Here is a 16560-nt window from a genome sequence, read left to right on the forward strand (position 1 = left end):
GTTGGTAATGTATTCCGAATCCTTGTATGGGTTAGACTTTGATTCATACAGATTTTTGTTTACAGTGTTTTGTTTATATCGTTATAGTCTTTGCCCAGATTTTGGGTTGTTAATGTGATGATTAGATTCGTTTTGTTTTATATTCTATCTTTTTCCACTACGCGAATATGTTTCACTCACTTACAATCATCATATAACAAGAACTTAGATACATCAACTAGATCTGCAAAAATGGAAAAGGTCGTGACTCATGAAAAACTTACACTTTCTGAAATGGAGTTGTGTTGTTGTCGATTTCCAGGGAGGAATGGAGGTGTCGTCATTGATTTCCAACGAGGAATGGAGCTGTCGTCGTCATTATCATCGAGGAATAGAGTCGTCGTCGTCATCGTTGTCGAGGAATAGAGTTGTCGTCATCGTCGATTTCCAGTGAGGAATGGAGCTCTTGTCGTCATCGTCGATTTCCAGCAAGGAATGGAGTTGTCGTTGTCGTTGTCGATTTCCAGCAAGGGAGGAAGGCGTCGTCGTTGATTTCAGAGAGTAGAGTTGCGATTGACACAATGGTTGCGATTTCAGACTTTAGAGAGTGGAGTTCATTGAGATTGAGTGGGATTTCAGATTTTTAGAGGATTTTGCGTAGAGAAACTAAGAAAGTAGAGAAAGTGAGAACTGGAAAGAGTTAGGGATTTTTTTTCCCCTTTTGAAACATTGGACCGGTTTATCAAGCGGTCTGGTTGGACTGACGGTTCACACTATTTTCCTGGTTCAATGGCGGTTCATAGAGGGTTATTAAATATGACCGGGTTTTATATTGACTCAAACCAGACGTGTGACCGGGTCCCGATCCAACTGGTTGGACTGGCCAGTCCGGTCCGGTTTTTAAAACCATGGTTTTAATCAAGGTCTTAAAACCTGACATAAGTGGTCAGGTTCTGGGTTGACTTGTTGGACTGGGTTGATCAGCGAGTTGGTGATGTGGCAGCATGTAAATAAGCTTGAAATCTAGTAGAAACATTCCTTAAATTTATACATAAATCTTTATAGATTTGAAAATCCTACAAAAACTTCTTAAAATACATTTCGGTGTCGACAACTCAAATCAAATAGGGCATGTTTCTGGTGTTGACAAACACACTCCATCACCACAAAACTCTTATCTCAGTCTCTTGACCAAAACCTATCTCGTTCCCCCCTTGTTCGTCTCACCAACTGTTAGCAATAGTCTGTTGTTGCCTTCAATTTATTTTTACGATTTCCGATAATTTCATTCACCAGAAATCATCTAAACTATCACCTTTTGACTCATCAGACCTTCCTCGTCAAAACCTCCAACATCTAGCCACCGTTGTTCGCCTTGTCCTAATTTTTAGGATTTGCCATCAATAATAAAATTGGTAACCTGACCCAGTGAAAGCCCCGAGTCCCGGTTCAATCAATCAGGTTAGGCCAGGTGAGGTTTTAAAATACTAGATTTTACTTGTATCAAAAGTTTGGAAAGTTAAGAAAGATGATGAAATCTGAATTGGCTATGTCCATTACAATTAATAAAGGTAAGTTATTAACCTTATTACACCTAAAATATAGTTATAGGGAATTATTTTAGTCTAAATTTATGATTGGACAAATAAATTGTTAACCAAAACTGAAAATAGAGAATTGTCCAAGTACAATGTAAGCAGCCTATTACTTACAACAAATTGGTCATTAAATAAATACATGTATAGCTTATGGTGTGCGTTAGGAGGCGTTTGCCTTTCCTTTTATGGTCCATTGGCTTTCCATTTGTGTATTAGGGTAATTGGTAGTAGTTATTTGGTCTCTCAATTCAACCAAAGGACAAAATATTTATAACATTTTTATGAATGAATTCGTTACTTTGCCCTTCAGCTTACCTTCCATTCCATTCGCATTATTTATCAATTCATTCTCATTATTTATCAATTCATTCTCATTATTTTGTATAAACTGATGTAATTAATCGTACAAATAATATAAAAATATGAATACAATATTAAAAACGTATTTTTCGTTTGTTTTTAAAAAATGAAAATAAATAGTTGAGTAATTCTTAAAAAATGAATAATCAAATATTCAATAATGATAAGAGTAAAAAGTAGTAAGACAAAACCCAGGGGCGGTAAGTGGTTTGGTTTTGGGGTTGGGCAGAGGCAGGGTTTTAGTTGGGTGGTCATCTCTCAAATAACAAAATTTCTCTAATGTTTCTAAAATTACAAAAACTACCCAACTGTTAGTGAACCGTTAGAATTTATGCTACACAAGTTAATATATATTTACCAAATTACCCTCAACCCGTTTAGTTTAACGCCTCAAACTTGAAGACAGGGGAAGTTTACTATTTCAAAAACTTGAGAGGGTTTTCAATATTTGCTGGTACCTCAGGGGGCTCAATAAGTCCATTTCTAAACTAAAACCCATTTTGCCTTCTGTCTCCCTCTATAAATAACAACTGCCGCCCCCTTGAATTCTCCGCTTCTTCCCTCTATTTGAATAAACATTAACAACGTCCTCCGACGATCTCTTCTTCTCTTATCTGTAAGATCTCTCTTTTCATTCATATGCAATATTTGTCTCTTTAAATCTGCTGCTGTGTGTCGCTTTCCTTTAGTTTTTCTTCTTTCGGAAACTATAAACAAAAAATACGGTGCTCTATGTGGAAAGTTTTTACGAGGCCGTGTTTCTGGAATCTTCTACTACTTTTTTTTTTTTTTTTTTTTTTTTTTTTTTTTATTAAATCTTGTCTGTTAAAAGCTTAAAATTCATAGGAAGATTTGTGATTAATGCTCCCTGGCTTGTTTGGTATAGGCAAATAATTATGCAATAAGTGCAAATTGATTGGCTGTGTTAATTAATCGTTGTTCGGTTAAATTTTTTTTAGTATCCGTGAGGTCACTTAAATTTGTTGGAAGATTACTTTCTGGTTATTTGTTCACGTCATGATAGTGCTTCTTTTGGGTCCTTGTGATATTTTATTTCGCTTGGGTGTAGTATATAATTCCTATTATTTTCTTTGCATTGCATTTCGTTGATGTTTCTCTTATGTTGTGTTCTGATTGTTCAAAGTTTAACTGAATGTTAACTTGTCTCAGCTCCCATAGGGTTTTATTCATATGGTGGATTTGGGGAATAAGATCAAGTTGGCAAATAGCTTGGTGCTCCATCTCCCGATCATTTTTTCAAATACTTAATGGTATATGTTGCATAGTGGGTGAAAAGTAAGACTTCAAATCAATTAGAAATTTAGGTGTTTATATAAGAATTCATCTGTGGGTAGTCACTATCAAATCTAGCTATTCCATCATTTCTTATTGTCTGATAAAAGACACCTGAATGTCTTATAGCCAAACAACTTCTAAAACTTCAGTGTTTGTACTGAGCATCTAGTTCTGTAGAATTTCATTCATTGTTACCTCGCACATCAAATCAAATGCCAAAAGTTTATTTGCATCTTAGTAGGAAAATTGCTTGCTGACTTTAAATCTAAACTTATTTTTTGTATGTGTGTCAATTTTATTTAGTTTAGAACATTAGCTTAGCAAATCTTTGCCAGTATTAATACTGGAGTTGATCTCTATGGAATTCATTATTTTAAAATCCACAACCTTTCTTTTGCTTTATTCTTTTTCATATTACTCATAATAGCTATGTTAGTTACTTTTGGGGATAAGTCTCCATAAATTTTTTCTAATTATCAGATTTGTGGAATCCATTACTTTTGGGGATAAGTCTCCATAAATCTTTGTACGCCAGAATTATGACAAATTATAAATTGTTTCCTTTGTTGTTTTGTAAATATACTGTATGCTGGAAATGGATATAAAGAGTGTACTTTTATCTTGTTTTATAAGATGGAGCCTCGAGTGAAGATCAGAGAGCCTACAGCTTGCTCTTCTCATAGTGCTCCAAACATTAATTGCCATGTCGTTACTGAAATGGATTAGTTGTTTCCATTTTTGTGTAATTTTGTACAAGGTGGACAAATGTGTACTAAATCGTCTTTAAGAATGATGTGTTAAGTGTGTATGGAAGAGTCTTAAGTCTGATCGGGAGAAGTAATTTTCTTGCATGTTACTATGGAATACTTAATAATCATTCCCCCATTAGTATATTAATAAGTTTTATTTTGTCAGATGCATGGGTTGTGTTTTAAGTTCTTCTCCTGTGCTATATTGTCATTATGCTGTTGTGCGTTTATTTACTATTAGTTAGCTTATTAGATTAGAGTTTCACATTTCCAGAGTGACAAAACTTGTTGTAAATTGAACTTCTAAGTAGTTATGAAAGCACCATCGATAAACTCTGACAATTGCTTTTGAATTCAGGGGTGAAGATGGCAACTGTGACACTTAACTCCCTGTGCATGGTTAAAGCTGCACCGCAGAATCGGTTGTCAAGTGCCATTATCAAGAGTCCATCCTCGCTTGGATCAGTTAAGAGTATCTCCAAGTCTTTTGGGCTGAGATTTTCTCCCAATTTTAAAGCATCAATGACAGTATACAAGATTAAGCTGGTTGGACCGGAGGGTCAAGAGTCTGAGTTTGAAGCCCCTGATGACACCTACATCCTCGATGCTGCTGAGAATGCAGGAGTTGAGCTGCCATATTCTTGTAGAGCTGGGGCTTGCTCGACCTGTGCGGGGAAATTGGCGTCAGGTGCAGTTGATCAGTCCGATGGTTCCTTCCTTGATGATGGTCAAATGAAGGAGGGTTATCTGCTGACGTGCGTTTCGTACCCAACTGCTGACTGTGTGATTCACACCCACAAGGAAGGCGACCTTTACTGAGCGTTCTTTATGTGAGAAATGAGGAGTGTTTTTCTTAAATTTTGTCTAGAATGATAATGGTCAAGTAATGAGAGAGAGTCTGGTGGGGGCTCTGATGGACCTTTTGTTGGTTTTTCAGTGTGATGGTTGTCTTATGGGAAATGCAATCTCATTTAGTATGTTTAGTGTTAATTGTGGTTTGTATGATAATCCTTCTACCATTATAGAAAGCGGTATCATACCAGGAAGTTGGAATCCTTATGTGAAACATATCATTCTTATTCAATAGTTTCAACTTCTTCAGTATGATTATGGAATGTGCAGAGACTAATTTATCATTGGCCAAAAGGGACGAGGAGTTGGAAGGAATTTCTGCTAATAACGAACCAATATAGGAGGAAATTATAACTTTAAACAGCAAGGAAACTGTTTGGTCCAGAGTCATCCACGAAACTTGGGCCACACTAGAAGCTAGATGCCATTTACTTTGTGGTAAAGCTTTGTTAGTGTAGCACTTTAGAGTACTTCAGTAACCATGCCTTTTAATTTTAGGGTTGAAAGTGGGGTGTTTCCAGAAATTGACAGGCGGATGACAACTATTGCTTTCTTAAAAATTTATCAATTAGCCCCTACAAGTCTAGAGCCACGAGTTTCTGTCAATGGTTGACCATGAAGACTATAATGCCCTTGAATTTTAAATCAACAAAACAGGAGAGATAGCGCAAGTGTTACTGAACTATTCACTTCTCCCAAAATCTCATTAATGAACCCCTTACAACCACAACATGCTCCATCAACACAATCAAGTTGAGCACTTGAAGTTCAACTTCTCAACACATCAATGAGTCAAACAAACATCAACCAATTTTGATAATAATTTACTTCCCTCAACCTTTCGGTAAAGGCTCCTTTGTCTTGATTACATTTATAATCAGATGACATTAAACATATATTTTTAAGTTTAAATGAGCTAAACGACAATGCTATGAAAAAGAAGAATATAAACATAAGAATTTACTACAAAACCACCACTTAATGACTTGATAGTAAAAAAGCAAAAGCAGGTTTCATAAGCTCTTAAGTTCGAGTCCTTCCAAGTCCTAATATAGGTTGCCATTGAGACTCTTACTTGGTTGACAGTTTCAAGACCCCAAATAATTAGTTGATGTGTATGTAAGCTGGTCTAGACACCTTTGGTTATTAAAAAAAATTCACTACAAGAAGAACCCTTTCAAACATAAAAACCCATTATTAGACAATTAATCAAACCAATCAATCTCTGGTCTTTAGAAATCAAATCCACGCTTTTTGTGGTCAATCGAATTTCCAACACAACAAAATTATTCTGCGGTCAATTACAAGAAGGTGAAAACTGAAGCAAGAAGTCTAAGTTTACTCTTATTCAACCTAATTAAACATCTTCTGCTACAAGTAGATAACATTACTTAACTTTTTACATAGATTTTTGTGTTCTCCTTTTGAAGAAAGGGGATGGCATTATCATAGGAGTAGGACTGGGACAGGATCGGAGTGTCCCTACTTTACCTTCAAATTCAATTGACTACAATAAAAGCAGAAGCACTCTTTTCCATTTATGGAGAATTAAGGAGAAGGACCGTTAAAAAGCTAGAGCTTAGCAAGACATCTTCATCCAACTTTTGACGATCGAGAAGAAGACCCGTCCAGCACAAGTTTACGAAACGATAGCTAGCATATCAACACAATTAATTATATAAAGCATGCACCTTCTCATTGCTTACTAAGAGTTATTTTCAAAGTTTGTGTATTTTTTTTCCCAGAAGGATCAACTTTATGCATTGAAAAAGACCAAAGAATGCCCGAAATATTCTCTCCACAAAGATTCTCCAATTCGTCATATTGTTATCTAGAAGCCACTTTGATAACAACTGGCTTCTCTTATTCAGTCGTTAAAATAAATCAACCTCTGGGGTTATGCATCTTATTCTTTCAACGTAGAAATCTATAAATATGATTGAAGCTTATAGCCAATTAAAAAAATTAAGATTAGAGGTATCTTACGTTTGTGGGTTTAATTAACCTATTGAACTTTTTTAAAATTTTGAAGAAGTATTAATAGTTTATATATTTTATAATTTTAACCCCNAAGTTGAGGCTGGGTTGAGTTTTGTTAGAATCCTATAATTGGAAAGGAAATGGTGGGCATGTAAGTTATAAAGGGTTTGGACACCCTCTCTTAGCAAACCGATTTTTTAAGAAGAGTTCTATTCAAACTTACAAAAAGTCTATATATTGTCCAGTTCAATTCCTATTAAAGACCCATTGTTCAGCCCAATTTATATCAATTTGGGAGTGGGTTCTTATCATCTAGTATCAAAGCATGATCCTACGTCTACGTGGTAGACCAACGTTAGGCAATCTTGGCTTCATTATCAGCCTTCATTTTTTTCCTTCTCAGCTTGGTTGCCTCCATCATCAATCTTTCCATAGTCAGCTTCATTCTTCGATATTCCGTAAAGGTGAGCCCAGGAGGTAAGAAGGTGATCCGTTCGAGCAGTAACAAAGCGAGTTCGGGCCATACGAATGTGAGGCCGGTTTGAAATAAGGTGACCCCATTAATCCTTCAGGAGAGTTTGGCTCAGTAATCCAATGGAGTTTTGAGTCTTGGCTTGTTTGTGATCAAGTTATTAAAAATCTAATTCACAATATAAATATATAAACTGTTGATAAAGTTCCAACCTAAATTAAGTCTCAAATAAAGATTCCTATAAAAATTAAGGAATTTGTGTACCCAAACCTTCTTTACCTTTAAGGTTTTCAAATTTATCACTTGAATAACAATTTTAACATTTTTCTTTTTTATCAAATAGATTCTCAAAGCTTGAAAAACTTATCACTCGTATCTTTTTGTCTTATCAGTTGGACTCTAAATTAAAAAAAAACGTTATCCATTAAATTGTCACAAACGACAACATAATAAAGTTAGGATAAAAAGGTATTCATGATACAATTTTCAAGCTTTGAAGATCCATTTATAAAAATGTGAAAATTGTTATCCGAGTGATAAATTCAAAGACTTTAAGAGTTGTCTATAACATTGTCCATTTAGAAAATAAGAATCATAATCGAATAGAAATTGTGTGAATGATAACACTTTAATTAATTACAAACTTGTCCAAGACGTCAACAACAAATATTACCTAGTGTTTGTTGATGATTGGAGTAGGTGGTTTAATTACGAATGTTAAACACTTCTAATGGATAAATATGTGCAAAATTTTCTATAATATCTTATAAGAATATAATAAATATGTCTTGAATTTTATTTCAGATTGAGAAATTTTATAAGAATATAAGAGATGTTTGGATCCTATTTGTATCAGGGTTAAGACTTGAACAAAGAGAAAATGCTAATGAGTAGTGCATATATGCATGCAAAGTGTAAACTGGTTGAAGATGTAGCAAATTATCTTATTATAACAGTGTGCAATTAATTATAAATTGATCATAATCTCAGGAGCATGCACCTGAAAAAACGTTAATTTTATTAGCATAATTAAAAATAAAATATACTAATTATTTCATTAAACAATTCCCCGTTGGATTAGGATTCCAATATTATTCTTATGAATGGCTTTAATTAAAATGAAATAAACTAAGGATTCCTAACACGAGACAAATTCCTGAATTTTATCGGAATCCTTGTAACATTCTATTAGGACAAATTCCAATATATTTATATTGTATGCTTATTTCTCTTGGACACAACAAAGAGCAACTGCCAGACTCTCCTCCGGTTGTAACGAGAATTTTCTCTTCGGGTATACAAGCGGCCAAACTCTGATGTGCGGTGTAGACGTAAAAATCTACTTGTACGGAAGAGGGGTCTGATCCCGTGAGGTTGAGGTCACTAGCGATCCGCTGCACCTGTACACTTAGAGAAACAAATGCGTGAAGCGAACGGAAAACACCGGGGTGGTGTTGGCCATATGCACTCCGACGCTCAAGTCAGCAAGGCTGAAAGAGGCTAGTATAGTAAGGGCTAGGGAGTAGAGAGGTTATCGTAAGTCTAGTCGGGGACTGTGACTACGGCAGTGATGTGAAGCTCTCAAGTAAGAGTTTCAGGGGTGAAGGTGTAATGTCATGTGTCTTGTGAGAGGGCTGGCCTCTGCTTATATAGTGACTGTCTGGTCTCCCAATCCTGGTGGGAGTAGGAGTCCTAGTGTGACTCTGATGTGAACCCTAGAGGAATTAGGGCGGTGGTGAGCTGTCTTACCAGTGTTCGAGTAGGAAAGTGATCCGAACAGGAAAGTAACCTCGAATAGGAGATTGATCCCGAATAGGAAGGTGATTTGTGGGTGTCGTGGGCTTTGAACTCGCTCATAGGTCTAGGAAGTGAATTGGGATTGGGAGGCTTGTGCCTAGATGGTTTGGGCTGACTATATCTTGTATAAAATGGGCCTAATCCGGATGGGGCCGTATCGAGATTGGGCCTGGTCTCTTCCTCATTCAGTCCCGTTCTCCTATTTGGGCCAAAGACGATTTTTGGCCTAATAGTTTGCCCCCCACTCTTTGAGTTAAGTTTTTCTTAAGTCAGAGAGTAGAAAGCGATCGAGGCGTGCTCAGTCTCTCTTCTTGGACAACCGATTGTCGGTGTAGCTGACCAGTTTGATGTAGGTGATTTGTAGTCAAGGGTCGCTCGGTATCAAAGCTGATCAGAATGTGCAATCACCCCAAGAGGGTGTGCTCGATCAGTGTGAAGGGTCGACGGGACTAAGATAACGAGACTTCTATGGCTCGCGTGCTCGTTCGGTGTGTCCTGTCAACTGGAGAAGTGAACTAAAATCACATGACAGGGGTATCCGCTTGTCATGCCTGGTCGAATGAGTTGGAGATGATGTTAAATTGAATGTTCGTTCGGTTGGGGTACTCGGGTGATTGAGTGGGATTGAATCGGCCCGGTCGACTTGTTGGACCGTAAGACTTGCGCTTGTGATTCCACGACACTCTTTACTAGATGCCAAAGGGCCAAATAAAATGCGCAAACATTTGACCCATGGCTGCCCACTCGTCCGCTATGGAAGACCGAATGGGCGAGGGCCTTTGGCTTGATCACCTCGAGGATGAACATGTGCTAGACTGCTCCTAGCCAGTTGCCCTGATTGGAAGAATCTCCTAGACGTGAAGCATGAGAGTGTCGGCTTCGTTGCGGGAGCCGACGTGTTGCAATGTGCTGGCTCGGTCGAGTAGGAAGGGCGATTGAATCTTTAGAGAGGTTAAGTTTGTGTGTTAATCGGTGGCGTGGGGTGGGGTGAGTGGTGATAGTCAAAGTTTGAAAAGACCGGGTCGGTCGGTCAGTCAATCGGTGGTATAGGGAGAGTGGAGATCCAATACTTGGTTCATGGGGAGTAAGGATGATGGAGTTGAGTCAGTCGGTCGGTTGGGTAGAGTGGAGATCCAATACTTGGTTCCTAGGGAGTGAGGATGGTGGAGTTGAGTTGGTCGGTCGGTTGGGTAGAATGGAGATCCAATACTTGGTTCATGGGGAGTGAGGATGGTGGAATCGAGTCGAGTCGGTCGGTCGGTCGGTTGGGTAGAATAGAGATCCAATACTTGGTTCCTAGGAAGTGAGGATGGTGGAGTCGAGTCAGTCGGTCGGTCGGTTGGGTAGAGTGGAGATCCAATACTTGGTTCCTGGGGAGTGAGGATGGTGGAGTTGAGTCGATCGGTCAGTTGGGTAGAGTGGAGATCCAATACTTGGTTTTTGAGGAGTGAGGATGGTGGAGTCAAGTCGGTCGGTCGGTCGGTTAGGTAGAGTGGAGATCCAATACTTGGTTCCTGGGGAGTGAGGATGGTGGAGTTGAGTCGGTCAGTCGGTTGGGTAGAGTGGTTCTAGTGGAGTTGGGACAGATGTCGTGAATGAGTACGAGAGTGCCCCAACCATGGTGATGATGCCTGAATGGGGTGTTCCGATCAGTATACCGACTGGAGTTAGTGTAGCTGCCCCAGGGACGAGTGCTACCAGCTCGAGTGGTTCGGACAGCCATGGGAGAAGTGGAGAAGACTATGAAGGAGCTGGTAGTCCGTTTTCATCAAGCAGTGACTCTGAGGACGAGCCGAGTCAACAGGAAAGTGGGATTCTAAGCAAGGATAATCCGCTCGTGCTTAAAGAAAATGATGTGTGGCGACTCCGGACAATGTATCACATTCTAGATTCGATCCAGATCAGGGCACCACGTTCGTATGAACAGGTTGACTGGGGGGTAAAAGTCTAGGTGAGTGGTAGCAATAGGGTGACCGAGTCGAAGATAGGAGAGACGACTTGCACCGATGACATTTAGCTTTATTTTTCTTTTGCTCATGTATCTCAGGGCCTGTGATGCTCTTTCCTAGCGTGTGTGCCTTTCATTGTATTCTGAACTTAGCCGCTTGAGGCTTCTTCTATATGGTACTTGTGATTCTGTTTTTGATGTTTTTCCTTATGGTGAATGATTTGTTGATTGCTTCCTTGTTCGTAGATGTGTTAGGGGTTGAGTCGTATGCTTGTGTTATGATTTTGGTGCAGCCCAGTGGTTGAGTCGTGTGAACTCTCTGTTGGGTTAGGTTGATGACTTGTCGATTTTGAGGTATAAGAACCCTTCACTCAGTCTGGCCGACTGGATGTGTAGCTTCATGAACAGGGTAGGGCCGATCGAAGGTGTGGATCCAGAATCGGGCAAGGCTGATCCGAAGGTGAAACTGTGGATCGAGCAAGGTCGATTCGAAGGTGTAAGTACGTGAATCAGGCAGGGCCGATCCGAAGGTGTAAATTTGTGGATCGAGCAGGGTCAATTCAAAGGTGTAAATCTGTGGGTCGAGCAGGGTTGACTCGAAGGTGTAAAAAATCCGTGAATCGAGCAGGGTCGATTTGAAGGTGTAAATTCGTGGATCGAACAGAGTCGATCCGAAGGTTTAAATCCGTGGATCGAGCAGGGTCGATCCAAAGGTGTAAATCCATGGATCGAGCAGGGTCGATCTGAAGGTGTAACAAACATTTGATCGAGTAAGGTCGATCTGAAGATGTAAATCCATGGATCAAGCAGGGTCGATCCGAAGGTGTAATTAACATTTTATCGAGTAGGGTCGATCTAAAGATGCAAATCCGTGGATCGAGCAGGGTCGATCTAAAGGTGTAAATCCGTGGATCAAGCAGGGTCGATTCGAAGGTGTAAATTCGTGGATCGAGCAGGGTCGATCCGAAGGTGTAACAAACATTTGATCGAGCAGGATCGATCTGAAGATGTAAATCCGTAGATCGAGTAGGGTCGATCCGAAGGTGTAACAAGCATTTGATCGAGCAGAGTCGATCTGAAGATGCAAATCCGTGGATTGAGCAGGGTCGATCCAAAGGTGTAATTAACATTTGATTGAGCAGGGTCGATTTCAAAGATGTAAATCAGTGGATCGAGTAGGGTCGATCCGAAGGTGTAACAAACATTTGATCGAGTAGGGTCGATCTGAAGATGCAAATCTGTGGATCGAGTAGGGTCGATCTAAAGGTGTAATTAACATTTGATAGAGCAGGGTCAATTTCAAAGATGTATATCCGTGGATCGAGCAGGGTTGATCTGAAGGTATAATTAACATTTGATAGAGCAGGGTCAATTTCGAAGATGTATATCCGTGGATCAAGCAGGGTCGATCCGAAGGTGTAATTCTGTGGATCGAGCAGGGTCGATTCGAAGGTGTAACAAACATTTGATCGAGTAGGGTCGATCTGAAGTGTGAAAACTCATGAATTGGGCAAGGCTAATTCAAAGGTGTCAGTTGCTGAATAATGCTTCATTGAATTCAAGCTGTGAGACCGACTGTCTATGAAGGCCGTGGATGGGCCCACTCATCCTTTTTAAATAAAAAATGGAAAGACAACAAATATTTAGATTGATTTCACCTAAAAGTAGTAGCGTGTGGGATGGATTGCATTCCAACTGTTGCTGATGTCTTTGCCTTTGGGAGTTTGGAGCAGGTAGACACCCTTCCCTGCTTCTTTGGTGATCTTGTAGGGCCTACAATCGATCTGAGCTCTGGCCTCCTGTCGTTCTGCATTCAGTCATACCTGGCGTGAATTGCCTGATTCATCTCATCTTCCTCCCACCTTATTTGAATCGTTGCTCTGGCCAAGGTGCCTTCCATCATGGTGCAACCTAGCTTCGTCAATTCTTTGTATAGTTTACCATCTGGGAGGAGACCTTTTTTGAAGGCGTCTATGGTTGTCTCAGGGTTACAGGAAGGGATGGAAATCTTCTCTTTGTTTAATCTGCTGACATACTCTCTCAATAGCTCTCCCCTCCCCTGGTATACTCTGTATAGGTCGGCCGACAACTTCTTGAGTTTCTTGCTGCTGGTGAACTGCTTCACAAAGGTGTTGGTGAGCTGAGCGAATGAGTCGATGGAACCATTCGGGAAATTTGTGTACCACTAGAGTGTTGGATCGGATAAGCTTGAACCAAAACTATTGCACATACAGGCTTCCCTTAGCGCTCGGGGTATTGAGACAGTGAGCATCCGCTGCTTGTACGAGACTATGTGATCATTTGGGTCGGTTGTGCCATCATAGGGTTTCATGCTGGGAATAGTAAACTTCTGAGGCATGTCGGCTAGGGCGATCTCGTCCACAAAGGGTGAATCTGCGTAACAGTGAGGCCTGCTCTTCTTGGTCGGGACCGGTATTCCTGGGATGCGCCTTATCACTGCCTCTACATCAGCTAGCCTCTTGGCCAGTACCTGTTCCATAGGAGAGGGGGCTACCACTAGGTCATCCCGTTTGATTGGGTCAGCCATTGCATTCGTCCTTGGCATATTCCGTTGGGTCATCCCGCGCGGTGTAGTCTGGTGGATCATTCCTTCGTGCACAACCTGGTAGCATGGATCTCCGTTCATTCCCTTCGGTCGGATGACTCCCATGGTAACTGATTTGGTGTTTCGCCCTACATGAATGGTCAGGGGGGTTGTTTGATATTCGTTCAATCCGTCAAGATGGGTGGGCTCGAGTACTATAGTTTGGTTGGGTTGGCCGTTTAACTCGTGAGGGTGAGCCGAGCCAAATGGTGTTTGTGCGGGGATGGTTGACTGGAGGTGAGGCTGGATGGTAAGAATGGGTTGGTCTTGCGGGTGTGGGCTCTCTGTCTCTTGGGCATCTTGATCTCGAGACTGGGGTGGATCGGATGAATAGGGTTCTGTTGGCAGATCATTTCCTCCATGAGTCAGGATCGAGTCATCGACCACCGATGAACTTAATGGATGTGGCCTTTTATCGGAGGCCGAAGATCTGTGCTCTGGGGTTTAGAGAGGTTGCATGGATGGAATTGGGGCGTGGAATCGATTGGGAGGTACCTGGCAAGGCAGAAGCTCTAGATCATAGAATTGACTTACCTTCTCTTTAAGAGACTAGTTTTTAGCCCTAATGGATGGGTTTTCGGTCTAGATTGCATTGTTCTCGGCTTCCAATGCGGCCACCTTGTCTGAATTTTGTTGCATGAGAGCAGTTAGAGCCTCCAGTCTGGCCTCGAGGCCAGAGTTAGCATTGTCCGAAGGGTTAGCCATGGAAAATTCCTCTACGTAGCAAGGTTCGTCGAGCCGAATGATTGCTAAAGGCCCCACGGTGGGTGCCAAACCGTAGACATAAAAATCTACCTATACGGAAGGGGGGTCTGATCCCGTGAGGTTGAGGTCACTAGCGATCCGCTGCACCTGCACACGTAGAGAAACAAATGCGTGAAGCGAATGGGAAACACCGTGGTGGTGTTGGTCGTAGGCACTCCAACGCTCAAGTCAGCAAGGCTGAAAGAGGCAAGTATAGTAAGGGCTAGGGAGTAGAGAGGTTACCGGAAGTCTAGTTTGGGACTGTGACTACAACAGTGATGGGAAGCTCTCAAGTAAGAGCTTCGGGTGTGAAGGTGTAATGTCATGTGTTTTGTGAGAGGGCTGGCCTCTACTTATATAGTGACTGTCTGGTCTCCCAATCCTGGTGGGAGTAGGAGTCTTGGTGTGACTATGATGCGAACCCTAGAGGAATTAAGGTGGTGGTAAGCTGTCTTACCAGTGTTCGAGTGGGAAAGTGATTCGAACAGGAAAGTAACCTCGAATAGGAGATTGATCCCGAATAGGAAGGTGATCTGTGGGTGTCGTGGGCTCTGAACTCGCTCATAGGTCCAAGAAGTGAATTGAGATTGGGAGGCTTGTGCCTGGATGGTTTGGGTCGACTGTATCTCGTATAAAATGGGCCTAATCCAGATGGGGCTGCATCAGGATTAGGCCTGGTCTCTTCCTCATTCAGTCCCGTTCTCCTATTTGGGCCAAGGACAATTTTTGGCCCTAACATGCGGCAAGACTTTTTTGTTAGATTGATGAAGGCTCTTCGGTGTTGCAAGTGGCCATACTCTCATGTGGAGCGAGACCTTCCTGATGGTTTAATGGATTCTCTTCATCGTTCCAAGCTGCAAGACTCTCTGGTTGGATTTACGAATTCTCCTTGTCCTAATAACAAGCCATTTATGGAGTCTCCTCCTTATTACATAAAGTCTCCTTACAGGTCAAACTCAACTTCATTTTCCATGGAGTTTCCTTCCCGTTACAGGCCAAACTCACGGTCAAAATTCATGAAATCTTCTCCTTCATACACCCTAAACTCACCTTCAAGATCCATGGAATCTTTTTCTTTATGCACTCCAAACTCATCTTCCCATTATAGCCTAGAGTCACCTTTATCATCCTACAGACCTACATCTCTTATGTATTCTCATGATGTAAAAGAGCAAATAATGGATTGCCCTCCAAGCAAAACACCAAAATTGACAAACAACGAAGCTGACCGAGAAAAGATTGATAATGGAGGCAACCAAGTCAAGAAGGGAAGATTGGAAAAGATGAAGGTAGATAATGAAGCCAAAATCGAAGCTGCAATGGCCGAACTTCGAAGCTTAATGTAGAAGCAGCAATTAATTGACAATCTGCTTAAGTTCATCAGATGCAGTGATTGTTTTTGATAACTCCAAAAAGAGTTGTCTATTTTATCTGGAAAAAACCGAGGACACTCACACAATATACAAAATGATTAAAGCAACATCTCTATCTCCTTGTCTCTCTTGTTTTCTATTGTGTGTGTTCACACTTACGTGCTTCTGTGCATGTGTGATATGTGTATGTAGCTGTAGATTACTTTATATTGTTAGATTTATGCTAGAAATGTACTAGTTGCCCAAAAGTATTAATGCCCTCATGATCTGCAAATTGAGTGGCATCAAACATAGACCTTTTAGAATACTACATCTTGTTATAGCATAGTTACTTGTAAAAATACTAAATCTTTTGACGTTCCAATATTTTTACCCTAATTATTCTCTTCCAAGTCCTTCCTAAAGAGGAAATGGATATGTTCTAATTATGATATATAGAAGAATGGAAATTTGTGTACTAATTGCTACAACTTCTCTCTGTCAAAGAAATAGCAATATTGATACTGAAACTGGCATATATTGTTGAATTAAATTTATTTAGGCAAGTTACAGTTACCTGCATATCTTTGGGCTTAATGACGATGATGATACTTAATAATGTTGCTAAGGCATATAATAGAAGAAAGAGTTCTTCAATTCATATATATATATATAACTTAAATATATAAACATTAAAACCAAACATGATGAATGATGAAGAGATTAATAAAAGAACTAGAACTTGAAAGTTTAAAAGAGAATAATCAAAGAACTTGAAAGATTAAACATTGAATGATTATTGAAAGAAATTGAACTTACAATGAAAGC

The 16560-nt window shown here is 40.3% G+C and overlaps 1 protein-coding gene across 1 annotated transcript; it reads left to right on the forward strand.

The window, feature by feature from the left end:
* Positions 1-2404: 2404 nt before the first annotated feature.
* LOC116141231 (ferredoxin, root R-B1-like) lies at positions 2405-5066 on the forward strand. Its single transcript, XM_031426749.1, has 2 exons — positions 2405-2553; positions 4341-5066. The coding sequence occupies exon 2, from the start codon at positions 4349-4351 to the stop codon at positions 4799-4801; it is 453 nt and encodes a 150-aa protein (XP_031282609.1). The 5' UTR covers positions 2405-2553; positions 4341-4348; the 3' UTR covers positions 4802-5066.
* The last annotated feature ends 11494 nt before the right edge of the window (positions 5067-16560 follow it).

The sequence above is a fragment of the Pistacia vera genome, unplaced genomic scaffold (assembly GCF_008641045.1).
Source record: "Pistacia vera cultivar Batoury unplaced genomic scaffold, PisVer_v2 Contig396, whole genome shotgun sequence".
Taxonomy (NCBI): Eukaryota; Viridiplantae; Streptophyta; class Magnoliopsida; order Sapindales; family Anacardiaceae; genus Pistacia; species Pistacia vera.